The sequence below is a fragment of the Myxine glutinosa genome, chromosome 10 (genome assembly GCF_964187855.1).
Source record: "Myxine glutinosa chromosome 10, kmMyxGlut1.1, whole genome shotgun sequence".
NCBI classification, from domain to species: domain Eukaryota; kingdom Metazoa; phylum Chordata; class Myxini; order Myxiniformes; family Myxinidae; genus Myxine; species Myxine glutinosa.
The window spans coordinates 48,253,241-48,279,106 of NC_136270.1; the positions used below are offsets into that span (position 1 = coordinate 48,253,241).

The 25,866-nt window shown below is 44.2% G+C and overlaps 1 protein-coding gene across 6 annotated transcripts in view; it reads left to right on the plus strand.

The window, feature by feature from the left end:
• The window catches only part of LOC137434509 (protein Jumonji), a 181,737-nt gene that overhangs the window by 132,336 nt on the left and 23,535 nt on the right, over window positions 1-25,866 (plus strand). For all 6 annotated transcript variants that reach the window (XM_068127601.2, XM_068127604.2, XM_068127605.2 and 3 more), the window contains exons 8-12: window positions 12,296-13,817; window positions 15,076-15,341; window positions 17,175-17,399; window positions 17,655-17,750; window positions 18,092-18,210. In XM_068127601.2, coding sequence (XP_067983702.1) covers window positions 12,296-13,817; window positions 15,076-15,341; window positions 17,175-17,399; window positions 17,655-17,750; window positions 18,092-18,210 — 2,228 coding nt within the window. The remainder of the gene's footprint in view (window positions 1-12,295; window positions 13,818-15,075; window positions 15,342-17,174; window positions 17,400-17,654; window positions 17,751-18,091; window positions 18,211-25,866) is intronic.

A 25,866-nucleotide genomic window follows, 5' to 3' on the forward strand; every position in this document is an offset into this window, starting at 1 on the left:
TAAGCGATGTAAACTGATATCGAACTCAATTCATGGACAGTACTGTGTTAAACTTCTGTACGTTTTCCCGAAGTATCTCTTTATTTTGCACATTAGCCAAATTTTTTTTTAACAAAAGTTAAATTACGACTGGGATTACGGACAGTAAAATTACAGTTCAGTACTTCGTGTAACCCCCACGAGCATTCAGGAGAGCACGTACACGTTGAGGCATGCTGTTCACGAGATTTGCCAAGGTTTGGACAGGAATCGCTTGCCATGCAGTGACAATAGCCTGCTGCAATTCACACACAGAGGTCGGCTGCTGGTCCAAGTGGTCGATTTGACGCGTTAATTCTGCCCACGAGTTCTCTATCGGATTCATATCCGGGGATATGGCAGGCCACTCCATATGCTCTACACCACGGTCAGCAAGAAAGTGTTGGATCATGCGAGCACGATGAGGCCGTGCATTGTCATCTTGGAAGACAAAGTTTCCTCGAAAGGCTGCACGAGCAAATGGAAGCAATGTTTCTTCAGAATGGCCCTGTACTTTAACTGGTTCAGGTTTCCATTCAGAACAACCAGGTCAGTTTTGCCCCCTGCATGAAAAGCAGCCCAAACGGTCACCCCACCACCTCCAGCTTGGACTCTTGGCACTATACAATCTTTGTTGTAGGCTTCATGCACTTGTCTGCGTACTCGGACGCGGCCATCTTGACGATAGACCAGAAATCTAGACTCGTCACTGAAGCTCACGTGATTCCAGTGTCCTGGCTGCCATCGACGGTGCTCTGGCTCACTGCAATCGGTGCTGGCGGTGTTGTCTGGTCAGGGGTGGCTTTCTCAGGGGACGCCTGGCACGATAGCCTGCTTGAAACAGTCGTTGGTTGAATAGCCTTCTGGATACAGGCACATTTGTCAGTTGCTGCCACTCAGCCCCAAGCCGATTAGCTGACTTGGTACGGCCATTGCGGACTAACCGGTGCAGCTGGCGATCATCCCTCCTTGTGGTTCTGCGGGGACGTCCTGGCCTCGGTATTGGAGTAGGGACACCCCTCTGAGCATTTTGTTTCAGGATCTTTGACACCTGACCTTGAGTGATGCCATACTGCCGAGCAATAGCACCCTGTTTCATGCCGTAATTTCGTAAAGCCACCACTCCATGACAAACAGCATTGTTGAGTTGACGGACCATCTCCAGAGGAAGCGGCAATAACTTTTGGAGATGTGCAGCAGTTGTTTTCCACTAATACAGAACGCAACAACCCTTGTATACCCGACTGTGAAGCCAATCATCAAATGCACCTGTCCGTACATTTTGCCACGCCACCGGTGATATAATCTTGTTGTTGACTTCTTGCTGCGACAGACAATCAGTGACATGGTTCTTTAAACAAATAAATCACCAAAGTGTAAAAGAAACTCACCAGATTGATATACTGAGTTAAGAAAGTAAACCCAAGTCAAGAAAAAAAAATAATTCCATATTAAATGCCAAGTCTGTATATATATGTGTACACGACTGGTCAAAAGTTTTCGAACACCTCAATTTTTCCAGTTTTTGTTGAAATTTACGCAGTTTAATGTCCAGTGAATAACCTGAAATGGTACAGAGGTAAGCAGTGAACTGCTCGAGGTTAAAAAAAAGTTTAGGTTAAATTGTAAAATTGTATACAGTTATATTTGGCTATTGTATACAGTTAAGTATAAAAAAGTTATATTGTAAAAAAAAAAAAAGGCCTTCTTCAGGGAACAAGTAATAGGTTAACAACTTACAGCTGTTCTGCAGCAATGTAAGTAAATTAAGCCTTGAAAGTTGATGCAAACAATTCCTACAGGTGTCCGAACCTCTACTGATTACTTGATAGCAAACCCCCTGTCTGTATATAAACAGTATTGGAACAGACTGTTATTACGCCCTCTGAAGCATTATTTGGACAATATTGCACTGCAGGAAGTAGTATATTGGAAACTGGAGGAAACTCTGACAGGAAGAGGTCTGGCAGACCCAAAGCCACAACAGAATCAGAAGACAAGTTTCTGAGAGTCAACAGCTTGCATGATAGGCGGCTCACAGGACAACAGCTTCAAGCACAGCTTAACACTGGTCGAAGTAAGCAAGTCTCTGTTTCAACTGTGAAGAGAAGACTTTGAGCTTCAGGTTTGACAGGTCGAGTGGCAGTAAGAAAGCCATTGCTAAGATGGCAAAATAAGAATTTGAGGCTTGCTTGGGCCATGAAGCACCACCAGTGGACTACTGAAGACTGGAAGAAGGTCTTATGGACCGATGACTCAAAATTTGAAATCTTTGGTTAATCACGCAGGGTTTTTGTATGCCGCCGAGTAGGCGAAATGATGGTTCCTCAGTGTGTGGCACCAACTGTCAAACATGGAGTAGGAAGCGTGATTGTCTGGGGCTCTTTTGCTTAATCCAGAGTCGGCGACTTGCACAGAGTGACTGGCACCCTGAACCAAAAGGGCTACCACAGCATTTTGCAGCGCCATGCAAATACCCTCTGGTATATGCCGAGTTGGTCAGGGGTTCATCCTACAGCAAGATAATGACCCTAAACACACCCCCCAGACTATGTCAAAACTACCTTCGAGGAAAAGAACAGGCCGGTAGGCTTCAAATCAAGGAATGGCCAGCACAGTCTCCAGACGTAAACCCCATCGAGCTGGTTTGGGATGACCTGGACAGAAGGGTGAAAGCAAAGCAACCTACAAGTGCAACACATTTGTGGGAACTTCTGCAACAGTGTTGGGAAGAACTTCCCAAACAATATTTGATTTCCATTGTAGAAAGAATGCCACGAGTGTGTTTGGCGGTTATATCTGCAAAAGGTGGCTACTTTGCTGAGTCAAAAATTTAAATTAAATTTTGTTAAACAAAATTATTCTATGATTTATTTTTTATCTCCAATTGTTTATTTGTTCTATGCTTAATTTCAGAGTACATTGAGACATTAAACTGCGTAAATTTCAATAAAAACTGGAAAGATTGAGGTGTTCTAAAACTTTTCACCAGTAGTGTATATATATGTGTGTATTGTCGTGTGACTACCCTTGGTGAACACCTTAAGGTGGCACGGATGACCAAACGAGCTGTTACTCCGAGGTGTTCAGTTCAAATGGCAAAGAATACGTGTGGGGAAACGAGAGGGAGGGAGAGAACCGGAGCCTTACCTTCACGGATCCCACCGGCAGTCCTCAAACCTGCAAAAAATAACTGTCCAAAAATACCGGCTTTATCTATCTATAATTCCAGTAATCTCTGTTTGTACGTTTGTACGTTTGTCTGTGACCGATGTTTCTCGACAACCACGGGTCCGATATACTTGAAACTTGCCAGGTATATTGCTGGGGACCCGAGGATGTGCCTTTTCAAGGTTTTAAATTAATCGGAGAAGTACTTACCGAGCTATGTCCAAAAAACGCTTCAACCAATCAGAGAGCAGCGAGCTATCACGTGTGCCGAACGTGGCGATCAGACTCTGCCTCGGACGGCACATTTGACAGCGTATTCATTTATTTCACGTTGGAAAACTATGTTGCCGTTAAACTATGTTTTAAAACGAATTCAAACTGCGATTAAATTAAAACGATTCATCGTAACTGCGATTTGCGAACTTCCGGACAGTGAAGACTTCACTTCCGGCAGCCAATCACAGAACGCTTTGTTGCGTAGGCGTGGCCGATGTGAGACGAGCGGAGCTGAGCGCGTTACGAGCTGACCGCCATTACGGTACGTAATTCGATTTCTTATGCGCATTATTTCTCCCAATTCAGTCAGAGCGAAGGGCGGAAGCGAAGAGCGTTGTTTTTTTTGTTTACGGGCGTACGGGCGGGGTAGAGCGTACGGGTAGCGTTTTTTTTTTTTTTTGGCAAGGAACGGGCACCCACGTACGGGCAATGCCCTAGTTAAAAGAAATGCCGGTAATACAAAATAATGCGCAGTAAGGGTGCCTTCACATACACGGATTATTCTTACGAGTCCTTACGGATCGCCAACTCGTAGTCAATCGCAAGCTTCCGTAAATAACGGAAGATGATTTTTGACATGTCAAAAGTTGTTGCGAGTTGTGACGAGTTATCTACGGATACCAGCGAGTTATTTACGGATGCTTGCGATTGACTACAAGTTGGCGATCCGTAAGGACTCGTAAGAATAATCCGTGTATGTGAAGGTTGCATAAATAAAATCCTAAATGGGACGTCCCCGCACACAGATCCAGTGCACAGACAAAGGGAAATATAATGATATATAAAATCAACGTGTGTGGCTTTAATTGCACTTGGCTCACTCGATCGATGCGTCTCGCCAGGAATCGTCAAACGATTGTCTGAGGCCTTGGTGTCTTTGCGCGCGAAATGCGCTCGTTGGCGCGAAGCAGGCCTCACTGTGCGTCTCTTCACTCCAGGTCTCGCACGTGAAACGAACAGGAGTTGTGCAGTTTATCATTCTTGCTTGGGTAAATCCGCATCTCTTCGTCCGTAGCTCTTCCACCTCACGACCACCAGCTCGATGCCGGAATACGGCTGCTCAAGATGAAGCCTCCCCGTGCAGAGAGCGAAGCACAACCATCCACTATTGCTTTTGGAACGAGAGGTGCAAGAGGGAACGTTCGCTCTCAATGCCCAGACGAACAGGGGAACGAGGAGAAGATGAACGAGAAGATCAGCAACACAACCGTTACTGCCAGATACAAAACCGAGAAGGGTAAAGAGAGGAGCAACCACGACCATTCGCTATGGCATCCAGAATGAGAAGAAAAAATGTCCGCCGCTCCAACTACTTTGTACACGCTGCTCTGATGTCATCTGTCGTGCTTCACCAATCAGCATGTGCTTCTTACCAGTCCTCCCCTTCAATCAAAACCCTGACCGATCACTGCCCTTCTGGGCATGGCCTTGCATCTTTCGTCCCGCATGCTTCCAAAGTCAGTGTTGTCAGTGGCAGTGCTTAATGCATGACTTCCGGTTAGATTTTTTTATTAGTGAGTTTAAATGCGGGCCATTGCATGGCTTGGCTATGTGTCTACGGTGTGGTGCCAAAAGGGACATAGGAAATAAATTAGAGGTAACGACGTACAAGAGATAAATTATCCATAATCCCCGAGTTAATTAACATACCCCACTCCTCATAATGGGGACGAAGATACACTCTTAACCCGACAGTCGGTCTAATACAAAGTCCCTACTTATTACATGAGGTGGTTCTTCTTCTTCACGCCAATTGGAGCACACTAATCTATATATTCCACCTGGTTCTAAGGTAATCACTGCCTACCCCCTATAAACATAACAGTATATATGTGTATTGTGTATATATGTATATGTAAGCCAAACAGTTCAATCTTAGTTTCGTCAGACCACAGAATATTGTTTCTCACAGTCTGAGAGTCCTTTGGGAGATTTTTTGCAAACTCCAAGTGGGCTTTCATGTCTCACTGAGGAGAGGCTTCCGTCTGGCCACTCTGCCATAAAGCCCAGATCGGTGGAGTGTTGCAGTGATGGTTGTCCTTCTGGAAGTTTCTCCCATCTCCACACAGGATCTCTGGAGCTCAGCCAGAGTGACCATCGGGTTCTTGGTCACCTCTCTTACCAAGGCCCTTCTCCCCTGATTGCTCAGTTTGGCCGGGAGGCCAGCTCTAGGAAGAGTCCTGGTTGTTCCAAACTTCTTCCATTTAAGGATTATGGAGGCCACTGTGCTCTTGGGAATCTTCAATGCTGCAGAAATTTTTTTGTAGGCTTCCCCAGATCTGTGCCTCGACACAATCCTGTCTCTGAGCTCTGCAGGCAGTTCCTTCGACCTCATGGTTTGGTTTTTGCTCTGGTGTGATTTGTCAGCTGTGAGACCTTATATAGACAGGTGTGTGCCTTTCCAAATCATGTCCAATCAATTGAATTTACCACAGGTGGACTCCAATCAAGGTGTAGAAACATCTCAAAGATGATCAAGAGAAATGGGAGGCACTTGAGCTAAATTTCAAGTGTCATAGCAAAGGGTCTGAATACTTATGTCAATGTGATATTTCAGTTTTTTCTTTTTAATAAATTTGCAAAACTTTCTAAAATCCTGTTTTCTCTTTGTCATTATGGGGTATTGAGTGCAGATTGATGAGGGAAAAAATGAATTTAAACGATTTCAGCATAAGGCTGCAACATAACAAAATGTGAAAAAAGTGAAGGGGTCTGAATACTTTCTGAACTGTGTGTGTGTGTGTGTGTGTGTGTGTGTGTGTGTGTGTGTGTGTGTGTGTGTGTGTGTGTGTGTGTGTGTGTGTGTGTGTGTGTGTGTGATTGTGTGTGTGTGTGTGTGTGTGTGTGTGTGTGTGTGTGTGTGTGTGTGTGTGTGTGTGTGTGTGTGTGTTTGTTTGCGTGTGTGTGTGTTTGCGTGTGTGTGTGTGTTAGTGTGTGTGTGTTTGCGTGTGTGTGTGTGTGTGTGTGTGTGTGTGTTAGTGTGTGTGTGTTAGTGTGTGTGTGTTAGTGTTAGTTAACTTATTCCTCAAAGCTTTGTCATTTTTCGTTTTTTCTCGAAGTTCATCGCTGTATTTTGTGTGCATTTTTCTTCAGCATCAATGTGAATTTTACATGAATTTGGAAAGTTTTTATTGTTGCAGAATTACTGGATTGTTGCCCTTCACTAATTTGCATTTCAAATGTTGCTTGACATTAATCGGTTAACCAATAATATAATGGTGTGGGCATGAAGTGGAAGCCCTGTGTCCTTGGTGACTGAACGCAAAGGTGAGGCAGCCTGTTGTATGGTCTGGGAAAGGGGGGTGGGGGGGGATGGAGGGAGGAGGGAGGAGGATGGAGGGAGGAGGGATAGAAGTGGGTTTGGGGAGGTGAAAAACTGCTGCACAGAAGGGTATAAATAAGACTTCAGGTACTTTTAAAAAGATTTGACTGTTGTTATATTTCTCATTGAAATTGGGAGTTTGTTCCAAAGCCTTGAGGCGATTGATTGGAAGGAACTGTACCCCGTCCGTTTGTGGAACTTATGTACAACAAGGGAAGAAGCTGCTGTCGAACAAATAAAGGCAATCTTTGTATGTTTAGTCCTTAGGGAATGCAAAATGACCAACACCAAATTTTACAATCGTGCTTGGGGTACACAGGGTCAGGTCATGGCCATGAAATAAACCCCCCACCTTCCCCACACCACCGCGAATGTGGGGAGAATACTGTGATTTTCGCCTGTACACGTGGAATAGTGCAAGTAACTGACCCCGGCCAGAGGGAGTGCGTGTTGCGGTTGCGTAAACGATGCCAATTCTAAACAAATCCTCTCGCTCCCTGAGGAGTAGTTATAACTATGTAGTTTAAAAGAAAAATGCATTTTCAGCAAGGTCTGAACACGTATGACAGAAAATCCCCCGTTTCGTTGATGTGCATTGTTTCAATCAGAACAATCGATTGTGTTCGTGTGTTTGGGTGTTTTTTTCTCTTTTTCTCAGTACGGTAACACAAGCTGAAGTGCTCCATCAGTTTATTTTTCAGAAAACCCTCGAGCAATAATTATCATTAAAAAAAAATTCAGGAACAAGGTCCATTTCATTTCACATTTCCGAATTGTAAGCATATTATTTTGGCGAGTGATCCTATGTTATATGTACGTATGTATATATGTATGTATGTATATAATATGGCGGATCCGGAGTTTGCCATGAGGGGTCAGAACTGTTTTGTGAGAACTGAGAACCTGCCTCCTGCCTTCCTTGGCCCTGGTGCTGTTCTCCTCTTTGCCCCTTGCCTGTTCAACTTCCTGCTCATCTCCTCATCGCCCCACCATCGTCCTGCTGTCTCGTCATTCTGCCTGTCCTACTACCCATCGCTCATTGCCTGCTCTGTGCCCATCCTCCCGCCCCCCCCCCCCCCTTCTGCCACCAGAAATAAGTCACCCAGGTTTGTCCCTTTTTCCTGTCTGTAACTTTGGAGTGAGGCGACTTTGTTTTCTTCTGATTTATTTTACCTCCTTGTTTATATATATATATAGTTGTTATTGAATTTATTTTCTCCTGCTTTTGTTGTTCTGGACTAAACCCGTTTGGTTTTATAAAAGCTTTAAGGTTCTTGTGATTCTCCTCAGGTGCGAGTGAGCGTTTACTGCCGATATAATTGAACACACCCTTGAAGCCTTTTTCAGTCCATCCGTTTATAGGCGATGTTAACCGACCCGTGAACACGACAACGTGTGTGTGTGTGTGTGTGTGTGTGTGTGTGTGTGTGTGTGTGTGTGTGTGTGTGTGTGTGTGTGTGTGTGTGTGTGTGTGTGTGTGTGTGTGTGTGTGTGTGTGTGTGTGTGTGTGTGTGTGTGTGTGTGTGTGTGTGTGTGTGTGTGTGTGTTGTATACACACTTTTTGTTCTCTGCCTTGTCTGGCACAGCAATTTGTATTTCTCAGGCTTCATTTCAATTACTTCCCTGTTGGTCATTACCTCCAGCACTGAAGGTGGGCAGAGGTTGTGTGTTTTACTCGTGTCTGTCTGTTTGGTTCTGTCTGTGTATACGATATCTTAAGTTGTGGACGGATTCGGACGAAACTTGATGGATGAGTTTGTTTGGCGACTAGAACAAGCCGATTTGATTTTGGTTAAGGTCCAGATCCAGATCCGGCCTATCAGTGGGATACAAACCGTAAACTGTTGAGCCTGGCGGAGGTATGCGCGCTACCAAGTGCCCTTCTAGTTATGATGGTAAAGATGGCATAATAATTGTTGCAAATGCATCACCCTCAGATTGAGCACCGCATTATGAAACCACATAGTTATGTATACAGTGTGATGATCCTATTGCACTCCTTTAAATACGGATGACAGAAGGCATGGGCAAAGATGATCTGTCCCAGTTGGTAGTGTCAGTTGTCATGTAAACGGGGGTGTGCAATTAAACCGATAAGTCGTCAGGTTAAACAAACAAACGCACCATTTTCACAGACATTCTTTGTGTTTATCGACTGTTTATAGACTTCCACCTTTTGTCAGTTATTGATGTGTAAATAAGCAAATTGCTGTTTGATCAACTCCGTTTTTGTGATGCCAGGTAACTCAGGACAGGTTAAACAACGATGCCTTGCTTTGATCGGCACAGAATTGTTGTTGCTTTTTGTTGTTGCCTTCCTACCTAAACTGCCATGATTGTGTTCAACCACGGATGGTCAAATGAAGCATTTCCATTGGCTTTTTAATACGTCGGATTGACATCGATGAAAAGTGAAAATTAAACAACGCAGTCATCTTCCACATCAGCGGATTTTACAAATCCGTATAAACTATTATTGGATGTGCTTTGTGGCTTTGGGTACATATAAGAAGCTTTTTATGACGTATGGGCAAGATAGTCATACCTATCACACTTGTCCATCAAATGTCAATGTCCATCTCAGATGAATTGACAAACGAAAGATCAGCCAAAAGTATCTCTCCGTTCCCCAAGATCTTCTCAGAATTCACTTCTGAAATGATCTTCAAGCATTTTGGTTTTTTTCATGTTTGTGATGTATGACTGGTATTTCCGATGTTTTAAATAGTTAGCAAATGGAATGTGACAGCCTGCATTAGCTGGGTAAACGATTATGTTGGACGTCAGTCAGGGTTTTTGTACCAAGTTTTGGTTCGATGGATCGATTAGACTGTTGGGTTTTGTAATCGTTTTCGTGTTTCTATATTGATTTACCATCCGGCTTCAGTGCATCTGTCCAGGACATGATGCTTTTACTACCATTTGAGATTTTGGCATGAAATGTTCAACAAACCTTTATTATAAGAATTTTATTAATGAACAGGATTATAAATAATTAAATTGATATATGTGGGAAAATTACATGCCCAGACCAGGAATGGAATCCAGGTCCTCTGGTGCACTGTACCAGTGCTCTGCCATTTCAGCGCAATACAATTGCTTCACTACGCCCCCAGTGGTGTTTCTAATAGAGGACATGGATTTGTTCCCCCCCCCCCCCCCCATTTGAGGAAGCCTGGTGTTGGCTTAGCGGTTAGGGTGCCGGCTTGGGATCCTAGGATCCTGGGTTCGAATCCCGATCGATCGCTGAATTAACGCCAGGGGGGTTGACTCAGCCTGTCATCTTTCCGAGGTCGGCAAATTGAGTACCAGCTTGCTGGGATGAATGATCAAGGTGTGTACCCCGATTTAGAATAGGTACACCGTATCCCTGCGCATCGTAAGAGGCGACCAAGGGTTGGTGTCAGGAAGGGCATCCGGCCATAAAAACATTGCCTCAAACAGGGAACCATGATTGTCATGGGCCCCGCAAGGCTAACCCCCGCTCTTGCGGGGAAAAATGGCCTTAAAACGATCATTCATTCATATTTATTGGAGGAAGACTATCTCGTGTTCAGGCCGTTGGTGCTCCTATGGTTGGTAGTGAGTGCCCTGGAAGCAGTGACAAAAAGAGTGGCAATCATATGTGTGGGAAAATTGCATCATTGGTCAGGGTCGCCCAGATAGCTCACTCGAACACTCGAAAATAATATCCCTTTGTTTGATGCCAGGACAAACATTCATAGCAGTTGGAAGCATCTTCGTTCGTTTCCACCCAATTTCACAAAGTTGCTGCCAATGGTGGAAGGAGCATAAATTAATTAGGATTTTTGCTCTCCGTCTCTCTTCTAAAGGGCCACTGTAATTGGGCAGTACTGATGTCTACCTTGCGTTTTATTCCACTGCCCAACATGGTTATGTGAGCCCATGTAAACAGAAATGGGGGGGTTTATGTAATCTCAACATATCTGAGGGATTCTACATATTTTTAAGGATTCCTCTGAAAATAAAAATATAAAAAAACCCGATGAGGATTCGCCAGAATATTTCTTGGATTTCATGCTACACTGCAATCCCATTTTTAAATGGAAGGGGTTGAAGGCGGTAGGGAGGGGGTTGGATAGTGAAGGAGTTACTGCCAGAATTACCAGTATAATTTACAATACTATAGTCTTCAACTGCAGGTTGTGATCATGATTTATTGGGATAAGGTGAACGTTGGTCACATCTCTTCATTGTCCATTTCATGACCACTACACACCACCAAAGTTATGACGGCATTTCGGAAGGGAAAGGCCATTGCGATGCTGCTGACTCATTATTTGCCAGAGTTGGATGCGAGCGAGTCACTGCTTGTTTGGCAAACTGAAAGATTTGTTTTGTGGCACCACTTATCCATCTTTGTTATTTATTTATTTATTTATTTATTTCTGGAAGTGTTCATTTATCAGTGGTTTAAAACGTCAATCTAAAAATCGCTCTATCCATTGCTGCATTGACCGCATTATTAAAGGCAACCGTGCAGAGAAAGGCGATTCTGTCAAAGTGCCTTTTTGTACTTGCAAGACAATGTTCTAGTTTGGGAGTTAGAGTGCACAGACCTTTGATATATGGACCTTTTAAAATCCTTGGCCTGTAGGTTTTCTGCAGCTTACCGGTCGGTTGGTGCATCTTTTTAACACATTCAGGTTGTTTACTTTCGGAAAAAAATGCAGTGCAGATTTAAAATTTTTGTTGCACCTTTCTGTCCTTTTGCTTATTTTATTTCAAATTATTGAATCTTCTCGTGTGTAAACAAGGTATCCATTAAAGTGGTTTGGAAATGGAACATTTTTTTTCTCCCGATGTCGTCTTCTACCGACTCCTCTCTGGCCTTGCTCCTCCAGCTCTCTCTGGGCTCTGTCCCCCAAATATTCCCAAAGGTCGCACAAGATCTGCCTGCAACCATCTTATGGTTAAACTGCCAAAATCAAGACTCTCTGCTCACCTTCACTCTTTCATTCCTCTTTTCTCCCGCCTCTGGAACAAACTCCCCCACTCCCTTCAATCCCACTCTTCCCTCCAGGTCTTTAAAACAGCTGTTCACCACCATCTCTTATCTTCCCCCATCCAAAACATTGATCTTTTCTACCCCCGCTAATTTCACCCCAAATCCTCTTTTTTGAAATACCAACTTTCTTCCTGGAAGTCCTTGGTGTCCTTGTGTTTATACTTCTCCCACCCCCCCCCCCCCTTCCCACGCCGCCTCCCCCCAAGCCCTCTCCCTCCCACACATTCCCCATGTCCCTCACAAATGTTGTTTATGTGCTTCCCCTTCTCTCCCTATCTTGTCTACCGCTCCCCTTTTTATACACTTTGTTTGTTTGTCTGTTTGAATTGTTTGTGTGATAAATGTTAGCTCTTTCACGAGCCTCGATTATGTATACAAAAAAAAACAAAAAAAAAAAACAAAACAAAAACTATCAATTGCTTGAATGATTGTTAAACTTCACAAATAATCATTATTATTTTTTGTTTTCTTTCTGTCAGGTGCTAAAGAAGATAGACTCTGAAGCCATGGGTGTATCTGGAAGAAATTCTTCAACTGGAGTTAGAAAAGCGGCGCGCATGTTGCCAAGGCGTCTCAAATACACTGTGACAGTACGCAATGGAAGGGTAACTTACACTACAAACAAAAGGGAACCTTCTCGGAGGACGTCCATGCGCTTTGAGCCACAGGCATCGAGGAGAGGGCGTCTGGCTAGGCCCACAAACTCAGGGAATCCTTTGGGTGCTAGCACTATTAACAATGCAAGCTCTAGTTGTCCAACCCTTCCAGATGTGCCGTGCGAAGGCGGCAAAAAGGGTGGCGTGAGAGCTGGACCTTGGCCCAATGGACGGCTGTCGTGCATGCAGACTCGTCAGTTGGTGAAATTGGCCCAAATCAATGGCACTGTTAACAGGAGAGCGCTTGCTGAGCAATCGGAGCTTCCTGGAAGCGAGCGAAATAAACATTCTACCAGGCTGCGAAGAAGTGTGTCTGGGAATTTGTGTAATGGCAATATCTTTGAAAGATCTCTGGAGAGCAAGATGACGAGACTGAAAAGTGGCATTAAGAGTGAAAGTCCACACACTGATATTGATCAGAAAGCTTCATTGAAAAACAGACAGGCTCCGTCAGCGGTGAAAAGAAAGGCAAGTGTGACTGTCAAAGATGTACTGCAATATGATAAAGTGAAAGCAATAAAACCGGTTTTGCAACCGCACTGTAACAAGTCGCTTGACAGCAGGACCTCAGAAAGGACAATGCCAGCATCAGCATCTGGTAGCAAGAGTCATTCCAAAAGCCAAATTGTTAATGCCACAAAGAAAGGAGTTGACGAAAAACTAAATGTAGAAGTCACCAAATGTACTGTCTCCAGCAACTGCAAGAAGGCATCAAAGAAAAGCAACAAGTGCGCAGCTAAGCAATCCACAAGCTCGAACAGCCCTCAAGTTGATGTTCAATGTGCAGCGAAAATAAAGAGCAGACGAAACATTCCCCATGCAAATGGCTCGCTTGTTGATGAAAAGCGTTGCTTTCGGAAAAGCTCAGCTGAAAAGACTTTGGAGAGGACTTCAGGTAACACAACTGCCGTGCAGAAAGCACAATGCAACTCAGAGGAAAAAGTACACTACAAATCTACCTCAAATCATCCTAAAGCTGCAGCACAAGACCAACCTGTGTCCATTCCAGTGGGGGCTTGCGTTGAGGTGGGCAGAAAGATTGCACCCTCCAAGTCCTCGCTCGAGGAAATTCCAACCTTCCGACCCTCATCCAAGGAGTTTCATGATCCTGTCGCCTACCTCGAAAGCGTCCGAGATCAGGTGCGGCTGTACGGGATGTGCCTCGTCATCCCACCAGCCGATTGGAGGCCTGAATGCAAACTGAATGAGGAGATGCGCTTTGTGACGCAAGTTCAACACGTACACAAGCTGTGGCAGCGCTGGGGACCCAGTGAGCAGCGCTTGGCGTGTATCCGAAAACACCTTCTGGCTCAGGGCATAGTGTTGGACAAGCTACCACTCATAGGTAGGTCAACATCTCCTATTCCAACATTTGAAAAATCTCACTGGTGGTGTTGAACCGCTGCAGTTTTGGGTTCAATAGATAAAACGTTGTATGCACGAAAATATTTTTGCAAACCATAACTTCATTTTGAAGTATCTGATGTTCTCTTCTATGATTGTGTTATGATTGTGTTATGATTAGAAGTGTTATGATTTATGGGAGCGAGACATGGCTAATGAACATAGAGCAGCAACGAAGGCTGGAAAGGGTGGAAATGCGAATGGTTCGGTGGATGTGTGGAGTATCGTTGAGAGAGAGGAAGACAAATGATGAATTGCGAAAGATGATGGGAATAGAGCCTGTGATTGATGCTGTGAAGAGGAACAGGTTGAGATGGTTTGGTCATGTGTTGAGGAAGGATGAAAGTGACTGGTTGAGAAGAGTGATGGAAATGAATGTAGAAGGAAGTAGAGGACGGGGAAGACCGAGAAAGACTTGGCTAAAGATGGTGGAAGAAGAAATGCGGGCAAGGGGGTTAACAAGGGGAGATGCAGAAAATAGGGCAAGATGGAGAAGATTGTCATGGGGACCGCAAGGCTAACCCCTGCTCTAGCAGGGAAAATGGCCTTAAAATGCATGTTGTTGTTGATGTTCTCTTCTACTTGTGTCTGTTCTTTCTTGTGCACCCCCTCTCATGTGCCCTTTAATTACGTCTGCCACCAAAGGTGGATGGAGGTTGTGTTTTCAGCCCTGTCTGTCTCTCCGTGAACAAGATATCTCAAAAGGTTGTGAACGGTTTTGGACGAAATTTGGCAGAGAGGTCGTGTATGTGACAAGGACGAAATGATTAGATTTTGATGAAGATCCGGATTCGAAATTTGGCTAGGAGGATTTTTAAATTGATTCTTCACCATTGAAGATCGGGGAAAGCGATATATAACATGATATGCAAACGGCATGATAGCATGTTATGGCAATCAAAAAAAAGTTATGGACGAGTTACGACTAAACTTGGTGGGCGAGTTGGTTAGGTGACAAGAACAAGACAATTAGATTTTTTTTTCCATGTGATCGTTAAATGATATTAAACTTAACGGTGCGTTGCCATCTGACAGACGCAGGCTGAGGCATATCCATCGACTCATTTGCATAAAAATTTATTTTATAATCTCCTTGTTTTTACTGCTTCTGATAATCTCTCACCTGCTTTATTTGTCCTTTCTTCTTGGCTAATAGTTTGTTGTGTAAGTATTCTTTGTTTGCATTTCATTTTCTACAGGTGGTTGCGAGTTGGACTTGGCACGCTTCTCACAATTGATGGAAGAAATGGGCGGTGTACAGCGAGTTAACGACCCAAAGAAGTGGGGGCGCCTTGCCGATCTGTTGGGTGTTCCACGATCTGCTCAAGACCGATTGGCTAAACTTCAAGAGGCCTACTGCAAGTACCTTTTGTCATATGACACTCTGCCCATGGATGTACGAACTGCATTGGAGCAAACTGTTTTGGCTGAAAAGGCGAAGCTTCTGAGGGCACAAGATTGTCAGGTGAGGGTGCACCAACTGCACCATTCCTTTCCTGTTTGTGGCTGCATGGTCACATTTAGTGGCATGTGTGACATTGCTGTATCATTTCTTCCATTGGAATGATGTCCAAAAGCCTCATGTTGAAGTCTATAATTCATGAAAGCTTATGTGGAATTTCAGCACAGCAACTATTTCACCTCTACCACCAAAAGTGGATGGAGGTTATATTTTCACCCCTGTCTGTCAATTTGTCTGTTTAGTTACTTGCGAAAATCGAAGATTTTTCAAATGTATTGGTTGGTCTTGTTTGTTTGTCTGTCTGTATGTCATTCGCCTAGAGGTAACAATTTTCAATCGATCTTCACGAAACTTCACCAAATGGTGGAGTTGGTCATAAGCAAAAAGACATTTATTTTTGTGGTCAAAAGGTCAATAGGTCAACATAGGCCAAAGGTCACCCACCAACTTTGTCAAATTTCTAAAATCCTCAATTTTCATCCGATTAACTGAAATTTAAAGAGGATTTGCATATATGGTCACTCAATTCAACCACCAACTATTTTTGAGGTCAACATAGGCCAAAAGGTCAACCTAGGCCCGGATTTCTAAAATCCTCAATTTTCATCTGATTGACTTGACATTTTAAGAGTATTTGCATCTCTGATCACTGTATTCAACCACCAACTATTTTTGAGGTCGACATAGGCCAAATTTCTAAACCACTCAATTTTCATCCGATTGACTTGAAATTTTAAGAAGGTTTGCATACCATGTCACAGAATTCAACCACCAATTATTACTTTTGCCACCAAAGGTGGATGGAGGTTATGTTTTCACCCCTGTCTGTCTGTTTGTCCATCTGTGAACAAAATATGTCAAAAATTTGTGGATGGATTCGGACGAAGTTTTGCAGAGATGTCGTGTATGTGACGAGAACGAAGTGATTCGATTTTGGTGAAGATCCAGATTCGAATCCGGCTACTAGAAATTTTTAGGTGATTCTTTACCATTCGGAGATAGGGCCAAAAACGATACATAGCAGGATATCTCAAAAAGTTGTGGACGGATTTGTACAAAACTTGGTGGAGAGCTTTGGTGTCTGAAAAGGACCATTCGATTCGATTTTGGTGAAGATCTGAATACGGATTCGGATATAAGAATTACTTAATTTTTTAAGTGATTCTTCACCATTGGGAGATAGGGCCAAAAACGATACATAGCAGGATATCTCAAAAGGTTATGGATGGATTTGGACTAAACATGTTGGACAGGTTGGATGTGTGACAAGGAAGAATCGATTTAATTTTTGGTGAATATCTGGATCAGGATCCAGCTAGTAGAATTTTTTAAGTGAATCTTCACCAATGTGTGATGGGTCCAAAACGATGTATAGTATAGCACGGTATCTCAAAGTTGTGCATGAGTTGAGATTTTGTTTCAGATCCAGATCCAGCCTATCAGTGGGATATAAAACGTAAACTGTTTAGCCTGGCAGAGGTATGTGCTCTACCGAATGCCGTTCTAGATATTAGTCCCCTACTGGTTTCACAGGGCGGTAATATAGGTTTGTTGTTTGTCTCCGTCTGTTATTCTGACCTCCGCGTGGTTTTCCATACCTTTTCCAAATCCCTTTAACATGTTGAACTGAAACTTGCTGCATGGTTTTATTATGATAAGTTATCGAAACTGCAACTTATTCTGTAGCAATTGCTGAATGCTTGGAACAAAAACGTTCATTGGGACCATTAGGGGATATGTATTCCAAAGCAATTCTCCCTCTTGTTATTATTGCTCTCGTTCTTGCCATTATGATCATTCTTATTTTGATCTGTCAAAAATAACTTATTTTTTCAGAACGTGTTGGCATTGCCCCGCCGAGGGCGCTCTGTGATGAAGTGTTCCTCGGCGTCCAGTAGTGGAGTTCCAAATGGAATTATTCGTCAGAACAGAATGAGGCTGAGGGCGGCTGGCAATGTGTTGGAAAATGAAATTCGGGGGAAATCCCGTGATCATGATCAGGAAATTATTATAGGGAGCAAAGATGATTTTTTAAAAGGTTTGCATGAATGCATTTTCAAGGTAACTTACTTTCCCTCAAGCTTACATTTCATAAAGATTATTATTGTTGTTTATTCTTCTTCTTCTTCTTCTTCTTCTTCTTCTTCATGTTCTTCCTTTTTTTTTTTCCTGTTGTGCCCACACCATTTACGATCAAGACTTTGTATTGTTTGGAGAGGTTGACTTTAAATATTGACAAAAAAAATAACAGATTGCTGTGCATTAGTCTTGGACTGCTTATCTCTTTGCAGCTTGTGTGTGTAATTTGTATTGCAGGGAAAGTCTGTGTCATTAACTATGTTTTATCGGACTGCAAAAAATATCCTTGGAATGTGTTTTGCCAGGGATGAGCCACTTTCAAGCGAAGTTGAGGTAAACTGCTTGCAGCTTGAAAAATGCATCCTTTTAAACATCTGTTTTAACTGTTTTTTAATTGTCAATTCGGTAGTCTTTTTACAATGTCCGTTCTTTGGTTAATGGTGACGAAAAGACCAACATGCATCTTTCAGTTTCAGATTTCAGTCTTAAACTTTAATTCCTTACCTACTAAATGGCTATGGAATTTCTTCTTATTATTTTTTCAACTTTTTTATTTAGAATTATTTTATTTTATTTTTTGAATTTTTTTTTCCAACTTTTAGATTTTTGACTTTTTGATTTTGAACTTTTTGATCTCGTGTTTGTCAATGCAATGCTGTCTTTCCTTTTTTCAGCAAAAATACTGGGATATTGTTGAAGACAGACAAAAGCACACGGCAGTCTATTGTGGAAAAGTCGACACACAAAGTTATGGTAGTGGTTTCCCAATTGGAAAATCTGAAGCCTTTTCCAGGTACTGATTATTTATGAGCGTGTATGTTCTTTAAAAGTTTTTGGGTTTTTGGTTTTTGGGTTTTTTTTCCCATTTGTTTTAGCATCCGATCCACTGTTCACAAAAGAATGCTGAAATTTGCTACTGTGCCTCACGTTTCCCTTGAATCTCTTATGTGGGCATAAGCTTGAGAACTTTGGTGCAAGAAATGTAACGTTTTAGATGAAATGGCTTTTTAAAAATAAGCACGTATTATGTAGGATTGATTGTGGGATTATATATGGTGTCTGTTTTCTTCAAATTATTTCTTTGTCTGCTTACCTTGCAAAGTTTATTCTCCATTCATCTTTGCTTTAATCCCCAACTTATCACTTTACATTGTGCAGATTCATCACTGAACTTGAAGTTAACTTGAAGTAGTGTAAACTTGAAGTACAGTGAGCAAGGCAATGGTCCTTTATTGAAGTGTTCAAAAAGAAAGTATATTGTCTTTGCAAGCACACACAAGCTAAACGGTTGAAAATAAAAATGTTTTATATCTCTGCCGATGAAGTTGTCGGAGGAATTATATTTCCGGGTTGTTCCTCTGTCCGTCTGATAGGTTTTCGTTACCGCGAAAACTTGCGAACGGCTGAAGGGAACCAAGTCACTCTTGGTACAAGTATGTATAATGATGTAAAGATAAAGGGATTGAATTATAGGGTTAAAAGGTCAATGGTCAGAGGTCCCATTCAGTAAAAGCTCTGTTACTGCACTAACTTGTGAACCAGTGATGGGATTTTGACCAGACTTGGTATAAGTATATTTTTACGGACCTCGGTTTTGGCACTCCACTTACCGAGGGAGGGGGGGGGGGGGGGTTAATCCCCTCGTCTTTTAAACTGGCCGTCCGAGTCCTGGAACTATCCCGCTTCTTCGTGGGGTGAGATTGGCCGAGGTGATTGGTCAAGGGAGTCCCGTACACTTCCGCCAATCTCTCCACGAAGCCGGTGGATAGCTCCGCCCGAACCCCGGATAAGATGGTATTTGCCGAGCGGTGTAGCAATCCGGAATCCGCGCCTTTCAGCAAAGACTAACCCGATCGTGAGCATTGGCCAAATCGTGCCACAGGTGTTCAATGATGGAAAAGACAAGGACGATCGGACGAGGAAGAAGAAGCCAAAGTAAGGAAGAACAAATATTTATTATTACTATACAACCAAAGAAGAAAGAAAAGAAATGGAATAAAAGTAATTTACAGGGAGAGATGGACACAGAGCAACTTATACTTAAACAAACTTACTTAAAACCCCAGACAAGACAAACAAGACAAACTCATGTACACGAATGGATGGAATGGCAGGGATGGTATGGGAAGGGAGAGAAGAGTCCAGGCAGATGGTAGCGTCTAGGTCCGGCTTCAGCTCGCGGTCCACGCTCTGGGGTCGAGGCGAAAAACCCGGCAAACAGCCGGCAGCTTCAGCCGGCAGCTCCACGTATTCGGCTTCACCGGCAGCGTTCTCCGCCTCCTGCGTCTGTGAAATTCCGTCGACACCCACGGGACTCTTGTACGATTTCTCCATCTGCGGACTCTCACTCGTCTCAAGCACCTCCCTCCACAGAACTGAGGTGGGGGTTTCCCGCACTGGGTTTTATAGGCCCCACCTTAGAATCTTCTTGAACCTCCTCGATGTTTCTTTCTCCGCCCTCTCAAGCCAAACCCACTCCTTCTCGGTTGGTTGAACGGGGCTGGCTCTCTCCTCCTCCTGATGACGAGGTGGGGCCATGCCCTTCTTACCCGAGTTAGAACACATGGCATGGCGGCGAATGCAGTTGGTAACGGGGCAATGCAGTTGGAAATGGAGCAATTCAGTTGGAAATGGAGGCATGCAGTTGGAAAGGGAGCAATGCAGTTGGAAAGGGAGCAATGCAGTTGGAAAGGGAGCAATGCGGTTGGCAATGGAGGTTTTGGGCAATTGAAAGGGGATCTATCTTATTTGATTTGGTGCAACGCAATGAACTAGTGGAAAAACAGAGCCTTATACTGACATATAATGATGAGATAACTATTGAGGGAAGCCTGCTATTTGCTACGTGATGCGATGGACTAACTAAGGTGCAAACAATTAACAGCCAATTAAGGGGAAATGTACACCGGGAGTTATTAGGGATTTTAATACTAAATTTGATAAAGTGAAGGTTCTAAAAACCGTAACAATATATTATCATGCAAAGATGAACTGATTTGATTTCAGCATCAAGAGATCAAAGGTCAGAGGTTATGTCAGGTAAAATTGTGACACTTGAGAACAGCCGACTGGATTTAAATCAAACTTGGTATCAGTGTATATATGTGTGTGTGTGTGTGTATGTATATATATATATATATATATATATATATATATATATATATATATATATATATATATATATATATATATATATATATATATATATATTAATATATATATATATTAATATATATATGTTTTTTGTTTTTTTGTATACCGAATCGAGGCTCGTGAAAGAGCTAACATTTATTTCACAAACAAATCAACCAGACAAACAAAATATACAAAAAGAGGGAGCGGAAGACAAGATGGGGAGAGAAGGGGAAGCACACAACCACAACATTTGAGAGCAGGGAGAAGTGTGGGAGGGAGAGGGCTTGGGGGCAGGAGGCGTGGGAAGGGGGGGGGGGGGGTGGGAGAAGTATAAAACACAAGGGGACCGAAATTAGCGGGGGTAGAAAAGATCAAGGTTTCGGATGGGGGAGGATAAGAGATGGTGGTGAACAGCTGTTTTGAAGACCTGGAGGGTGGAGTGGGATTGAAGAGAGTGAGGGAGTTTGTTCCAGAGGCGGGAGAAAAGCGGAATGAAGGAGTGAAGGTGAGCAGAAAGTCTCGATTTTGGCAGTTTAACCATAAGAGGGTTGCAGGCGGATCTTGTGCGACCTGTAGGAATATTTGGGGGACAGAGCCCAGAGAGGGCTGGGGGGGCAAGGCCAGAGAGGAGTCGGTAGAAGACGGAAAGACCACCAACCTGCCTGCGGTGAGTGAGTGAAAGGCCCTTGGAGTTAGCTTCATCGCGGGAGATTCCAATGATTCTGAACGCTTTGGTTTCAACAGCTTGAAGACGGGCTAGGTGTGAGGCAGGAGCACCAGACCAGAGGGGAGAGCAGTCTGCAGAGTGCGGAGGCTGCATACTGCCGATCTGAGGGATGAGGAATGGAGCGACAGAGAGTCGAGTCGTCAGCAAAGAGATAGAGAGGATTTTCAAGAGAGTCAGAGAGATCATTGATGAAGACCAGAAAAAGCACAGGGCCCAGAACACTGCCTTGGGGAACTCCAGCCTGAACAGGAAGAGGAGATGAGAGAAACCCATTCAGGGCCACACGTTGACTACGACCAGAGAGGAAGTCCGCCAGCCATGCGTGGAGATTTCCATGGATACCAAAGGAGGAGAGTTTGGTGAGCAGAGCAGGGTGCCAGACCGTATCGAAGACCAGACGGTATCATTTGTATGTATGTATGTATGTATGTATGTATATATATATATATATATATTTATATATATACATACACATACATACATATACATATACACACACACACCTGGTTGGTGTGTACCCTGGTTTAGAATAGGTACACCGTATCCCTGCATGTCCTAGGAGGCGAATAAGAGGGTTGGCGTCAGGAAGGGCATCCGGCCATAAAAACATTGCCTCAAAAAGAGAACCATGACAATTACAACTACATATGGGCAGGGTACAGCCTGAAGTGGAGATCGGTTTCTGAGGTTTGGGACATGGAATGTAGGGACAATGACAGGGAGATCAGGAGAAGTGGTGGAAATATTGGTCAGAAGAAGAGTGGACATATGTTGTGTGCAAGATGTTACGTGCTCCACCCCGACCCCCTGGTCACGGTGTACCTCCGAGCCCCGAGAGGAGTCACGGCAGAAAAATGTGTTCTTCTGTGTGTCAAAGATCAATGGAGAGGCCACCCCAATTGTTACTCACAAACAAATATTGTATTGAGATCACACAAGAATAACGGGACATCAACAATAGTATTCAAAAGTACAATCAATATGTCCTATGATGGTACCATCAGTTTTGCAATATATAACTCAATGTGCTCCAAGTGAGTGCCACAAGAACATTCCCCAATGTCTCTTATTCCCGGCTCCAAGACAAAGTTGATTCGCTCCAGCGATCGCTAGAACGATGTCCAAACGACCAGAATCCTTTGTGGATGGCCAGGGCCGTCACACAACCGAAGCTGTACAAAGGCGCCCTCAAGGCGACTGGGAAATCCAAAGGCGCCCTGCAGGCGACCGAGAGATCACACCCTCGTGTATGGACGAATTAGCCTTCAAAAATCCGCGTCACACACACGCCCCAGATCGACGTCTAAATGCGGTGAGAATTGTTGAAAAGAAACGAAACCGCGAGTGAAGCACAAATCCTGCGCGAGTCAAAATGGCCGACGACCCGGTCTCGTGGCGCACGGCACGGCGATGATTCTCTCCTGAATCGATCGCAAAACCTGACATGCAGGTTGACCGGTCACAGCGATGACAACTCCGTCGTCGGAATTCCTCTCCCGGATACCCGAAAGTTCGCAAGTGACTCTGGCTCGCCAACGTTAGCTTCAGAACCCGCAGCAACTCGGCTTTCTTGTCCGACTCATTCGCTCCGCCCTTTTTCTCTTCTTCTTCTTCGTCTTCCGGTTCCCGATCCGGTTTCATTTTTAAAACATTCCTTTTACCTTTTGACAATAATAATTGCTATTTCCCTCAAACAACAATAATAATAATACATGGAACCAGAAATGTCAAGTGGATGAAAGCCACCAGAACGGAAGTGACGAATCCGTAACAAAGAGACGAGATGGAAGGGAAGTGGTGTGAGAATGGTGAAGGGTAGGCAGGGACAGAAATACAAGTTTGTGTGGTGGGGTGGAGGGCGTGAATGGTGTTGGTGTCCTGTTTCTGAGGAGTTTGTAGACAGTGGTGACTGTGACTAGAGTGAGTGATAGGTTGATGATGGTGAAAATGATGATTGGAAAGTTCTTGGTGAACGTCGTCTCGGGATATGCTCCGCAGGTTGGTCGGAGCGATGAAGAGAAGGACAAGTTCTGGTGCGCGATAGAGAAGCTGATGGAAAACGTGAAAGATGAGGAAGTTGTTGTGGTCGGAGGAGACCTAAATGGACATGTGGGAAGGAGTATGGACGGTTTTGAGGGAGTTCATGGGGGTTACGGATATGGTGTGAGAAATGGAGAAGGTGAAAGGATTTTGGAGTTTGCTGGTGGAGCTGATTTGTTGATTTGTAACACTCAGTTACAGAAAGAGGATAATAAGCTTGTTACATACACGTCAGGTGGGTCGACGACAACCGTTGACTACCTGATGGTGCGTAGGCAAGATAGGGCACACCTCCGGGACACAAAGGTGATCCTGGGGGAGGAGGCTGTTCACAGCACCACTTGGTTGTCTGCGACATAAGGGTGAAAGGTGCGAGGAGAGCTCGGCGGGTGAAGTACCAACCGAGAATGAAGGTGTGGAGGTTGAAAGAGGTGACAGTAAGGGAGGCATTAAAAGAGAGGCTGAGTTGGGTAGAGGATGATGTGGTTGAGCTTGAAAGTGGTTGGATGTCAATGAAAGCTAGTCTGTTGGGAGCCGTTGGTGAGGTATGTGGATGGACAAAAGGACCACCGAGGCACTCGGAAACATGGTGGTAAACTTGAAATGTGCAATCAGGTGTGCCAAGGAAGGACTTCGCACGACGGAGGATGCCCAGTCGGCGACTGGCTTTGGAGGCCAGATTTGAAGTGTGGTTTTCCCAGGAAAGATCATGGCAAATAGTGAGACCCAAAAGCTTGAGTGATAGAACTTCTTGGAGAGGATTATTCAGAAAGTGGATGGGAGGGTTTTCCAGTCGGTCTTTTCGGAGAGACATCGTAAGAGTGTGAGATTTATCATGATTGAAAGACATGTTCCATTTGTTTGCCCAGTCTGTGATTTTGTCCAGGTCTGCAGAGAGTGAGGAGGCTGCAGACTGCCGATCTGAGGGATGAGGAATGGAGCGACAGAGAGTAGAGTCGTCAGCAAAGAGATAGAGAGGATTTTCAATAGAGTCAGAGAGATCATTGATGAAGACCAGAAAAAGCACAGGGCCCAGAACACTACCTTGGGGAACTCCAGCCTGAACAGGAAGAGGAGATGAGAGAAACCCATTCAGGGCCACACGTTGACTACGACCAGAGAGGAAGTCCGCCAGCCATGCGTGGAGATTTCCATGGATACCAAAGGAGGAGAGTTTGGTGAGCAGAGCAGGGTGCCAGACCGTATCGAAGGCATGTGAAATGTCAATGGAGATAGCTCTAATTTCCTGTTTGGCATTGAGGACCTCCATCCATTCTTGAGAAAGCAGAAGCAGCATGTCCAGAGAAGAGTGACCAGTTCTGAAACCAAATTGATGATCAGAGATCAAGCCATTGGAGAAGAGGAAAGATTTCATATCTGAAGCAATGTTGGATTCCATGACTTTGCTGATAATTGGGAGAAGGCTGATTGGTCTGTAGTTGCTGGGATCTGTTTTTGCACCTTTTTTGTGCAAAGCGGTGATGTTGGCTGATTTCCAAGCAGATGGCAGATGACCTTGAGCAAAAGAGAGGGTGAAGAGAACAGAAAGAGGGAGTGAAAGAGCGGAAGCACATGATTTTAGGACCCGTGGGCTGATGCCGTCAGGACCAGTTGCAGAATCAGAGTCGAGGGTTGACAGAAACTTTTCCACCTTGTCAGGAGGAAAGGACACAGAGTTCAGGAGCAGCTGGGTACGACTGGGTATAGTGGGTACAGAGAGGGATGGGTTTGGGACACAAGATTTAGAGGCAAACACAGAGTTGAGGCATTCAGCTTTTTCACGTGCAGAGTCAGCCGTTAAGCCGTTTGAGGTGAGGGAGGGGATGGAGGGGGAACAAACACCAGAAACAGATTTGACCAGACGCCACCAGGATTTGGAAGAGGGAGACAGATAAGAGAGTTCGGTCTTGAGAACGGTGAGATATTGTTTCCTGGCTCTCCTGAGGGTGGACACACACTTGTTTCGGGCTTTGTGAAAGGAAATGAGATTTCCTTCCGTTGGATTTGCTTTCCAGGAGACGAAAGCAAGTTGTTTCAGGGCAACAGCCTCACCACAAGATTCCGTGTACCATGGACGGGAGGAAGGGTATGACAACTGAAGACGAGATGGGATAAATCTGTGCATGAGAGAGAGCAATTTACTTTGAAAGAATTCCCAGGATGAGTTGATGTCAGAGGCGGTAGAGATGGGAGACCAGTCCAGATGATTGATGGCTGCTTGAAGACCGTGCCAGTTGGCCTGAGTGAAATGCCAGACTCGTCGACGCTGAGGAGGCTCTCTGAGAATGGTCAGAGAGATGTCCACTTTGACAAGCACATGATCAGATGAGCTGATTGGAGCAGAAGAAGAGCAGCAGAAATTTTCAGGGAAGTTTGTCATAACCAAATCCAGAAGAGAAGATGCTCCGTTGACTGAGATCCGGGTCGGTAAATTGACAGATTGTGTCAGTCCCAGTGAGTCGCAGAAGTCCTTTGCTGAAGAGCCATGGCTGGTGAGAGAGGTACCCACACCCAGCCAACTGGCATGGTGACAATTGAAATCACCAC